The sequence below is a fragment of the Glycine max genome, chromosome 19 (genome assembly GCF_000004515.6).
Source record: "Glycine max cultivar Williams 82 chromosome 19, Glycine_max_v4.0, whole genome shotgun sequence".
Classification (NCBI taxonomy): domain Eukaryota; kingdom Viridiplantae; phylum Streptophyta; class Magnoliopsida; order Fabales; family Fabaceae; genus Glycine; species Glycine max.
This window is the reverse complement of record NC_038255.2, coordinates 41,790,093-41,792,440: the sequence shown is the minus strand read 5'-3', so window position 1 is coordinate 41,792,440 and position 2,348 is coordinate 41,790,093. Positions and strand designations below refer to the sequence as shown.

Sequence of the window (2,348 nt, the reverse complement as noted above, 5' to 3'; positions counted from 1 at the left end):
TATATGTGAGTATGCATTTTTCTTTATTCTTTCTCTTTCTCTTAAGTATTAAGCCGTCAAATTTGGCTACAACACATACAATGTTACAAGCCATGATTCGATGATAAATTAATATTAGTACTTTGTTTACTTTCGAGCTTAACACCATTTTATTCCGTGGAAAATTAGATAAAGCACTTCCTAACTGGTGTTGGGAATCTTAACTGGATAGCTTCTGCAAATACAATTGGTTCCCACAAAGATCACAATTCAAAATGTGTTTCTCTATTTCTTTCTTTTTCTAGTTTCCTAATGTTTCCATCTTTCCATTTACACCCTAGATAACACACTATAAAACGAGCTTATGCACTTCTTGCAAGCTGCACTCAACTCATAAATCTTCTGAGCTTAACCAAGTTTGAGAACCACATACGCACCCTGCATCAAACACTTACCAAACTAAACCTGCATCATATTCATGGGGAATACAAGCTCATCAAATTCAAAGGTTCATGGCCAGGTAACAAGGGTTGCTTCAACTGAACCTGGCTATGACCCAAGAATGCGTATGCCCGTTGCTAAATTCAGAGATGAATACATAGGCAAGTCCACGGCAGAGATTAGAGGCACTTTGAAGGGACAACATGGTTCTGGGGTGTACTCAGATAACACCCCACTTGATAACGATGAAACTTTCAACAGTTTCATTCGACATGCCAAGTATAAAATTAGAACCGTGTCCCACATCGGTAGGGAGCATAGCAACGTTGCATCTGCATCACTACCAGATGAGGAGGCTAATGCAAGGGATAACCAAAATGACCAGTTTTCAAATTTTATTCAGAGTGCTAAGAACAAGTTGAGAGCTACATCAAGCATGAGAAAGAATGGTACCTTCAAGAGAGGCTAAAGTGTTAATGGTGGTGACTTTACGTGTGGTGCGTGCGTCCAATATTTATTGTTGATTGTACACTTTTATTTTTCAATTTGAAGCATACTATGTAATTTTGGGGAAATAATTTGGATTGGGTGATTAATATTTGTATGATATCTATTTACAATATTGAGGTTTTAACATTGATTTATATTTCCTCTTATATTATCATTTATATTTCTTAATTCAATTGAAATTCACAGAAATTGGTATTTGTATTCTACGGAAGGTGTGTAAATTAAACAGTACACAGTTTTTAAGATTTGACATATAAATTTAAAATTGAATTTTATTTTTATTAAAAGAAAAAAAATAAGATAAAAGAATTAAAAAATCAAAACAACAAGACACTCCTTAAACTGATATATATACATGTCCCCTTCAAGACTCAAGACTATGCATTATATTTTTCCTTGAGATTTCATTTTGTTCAATTACCTAAATTGACATGTTCAAAGCCCCTATGTAGATCGTAATCCATTTAGGATCACATTACAATTCAAAGCTTCCTGGGGTCTAATTAAGTTAATAATGTTGTTCTCGGGTGTGGAAATATAATTTCATATTGCGGGTGACAGATAAAGCATATGTCGTATTTTTTTTTTATTGAGCATCAAACATATGTGGATTCTTGAATCTTTCCTTAATCCAACATTTTCAATATATGATGGTCCTATATGATTATAATAGTTTCTGCACTACCTCGCAGTCGATTTCACTGGCTTTGCCTACAAACAGTTCTTTAACAGAAATGCTAAGAACATGATTCATGTGTGTGTTCTCCAATTGATGCTTTTGGCACCTCAAGTGGTAAATATTTATTATTACAAAGCAAGGTTTCATGTTATACCACAAACTATTGTAAATTGGCATTTTTCCAAAAAGATGTGTTTTGTACTTTTTGTTCACTGTCGTTATCCAGATTATAATTTATTCCTGTGCAGAAAAAACACTAATTAAATATATTATTTTTCTCTGTTTCCAGTGTACAAATCTTTAAAAACAGAAAATAAAAAATTCAAAATAATATGACAAGTTTGTAATTATAAAGTGAAAGCAGGAGATTAAAACACAAGTAAACTCCACCTTAAACAATTTATTTTTCTAATTTCAATAAGATCTTTTTTTTTAGGTGCAATATGATCTTTTATAACCTTATCTTTTTCAATTAATTAAATCATTTTCTAATTTAAATCTACATGTGAACATTCGATTTTATTCGACTAATTAAAAAGATGATGAGAAAAATTAAAAAGATAAAACAATGAAATAAGAAAATCAAAAGTAAAATGAAATAATTAAAAAGAGGATTCGATTATTATTTATTTTTGTTTTGATCGAATAAAATTTAAGATATAATTTGATCTTTTATATTTTATATTATCCTTTTATTTTGTTTTATTTATGAAAAGGAACTTAGCAGATATTCCTAGGG

At 30.9% G+C, this 2,348-nt stretch overlaps 1 protein-coding gene across 1 annotated transcript; it reads left to right on the top strand.

Moving 5' to 3' along the window:
* The first annotated feature begins 304 nt into the window (after positions 1-304).
* Positions 305-1,109, top strand: LOC106797445 (uncharacterized). The gene has a single exon (XM_014771744.2). The coding sequence runs from the start codon at positions 458-460 to the stop codon at positions 887-889; it is 432 nt and encodes a 143-aa protein (XP_014627230.1). The 5' UTR covers positions 305-457; the 3' UTR covers positions 890-1,109.
* The last annotated feature ends 1,239 nt before the right edge of the window (positions 1,110-2,348 follow it).

What these genes read in the sequence shown, in the direction of transcription:
- LOC106797445 (XM_014771744.2), top strand. Translation starts at nt 458, where the DNA reads ATGGGGAATACAAGCTCATCAAATTCAAAGGTTCATGGCCAGGTAACA.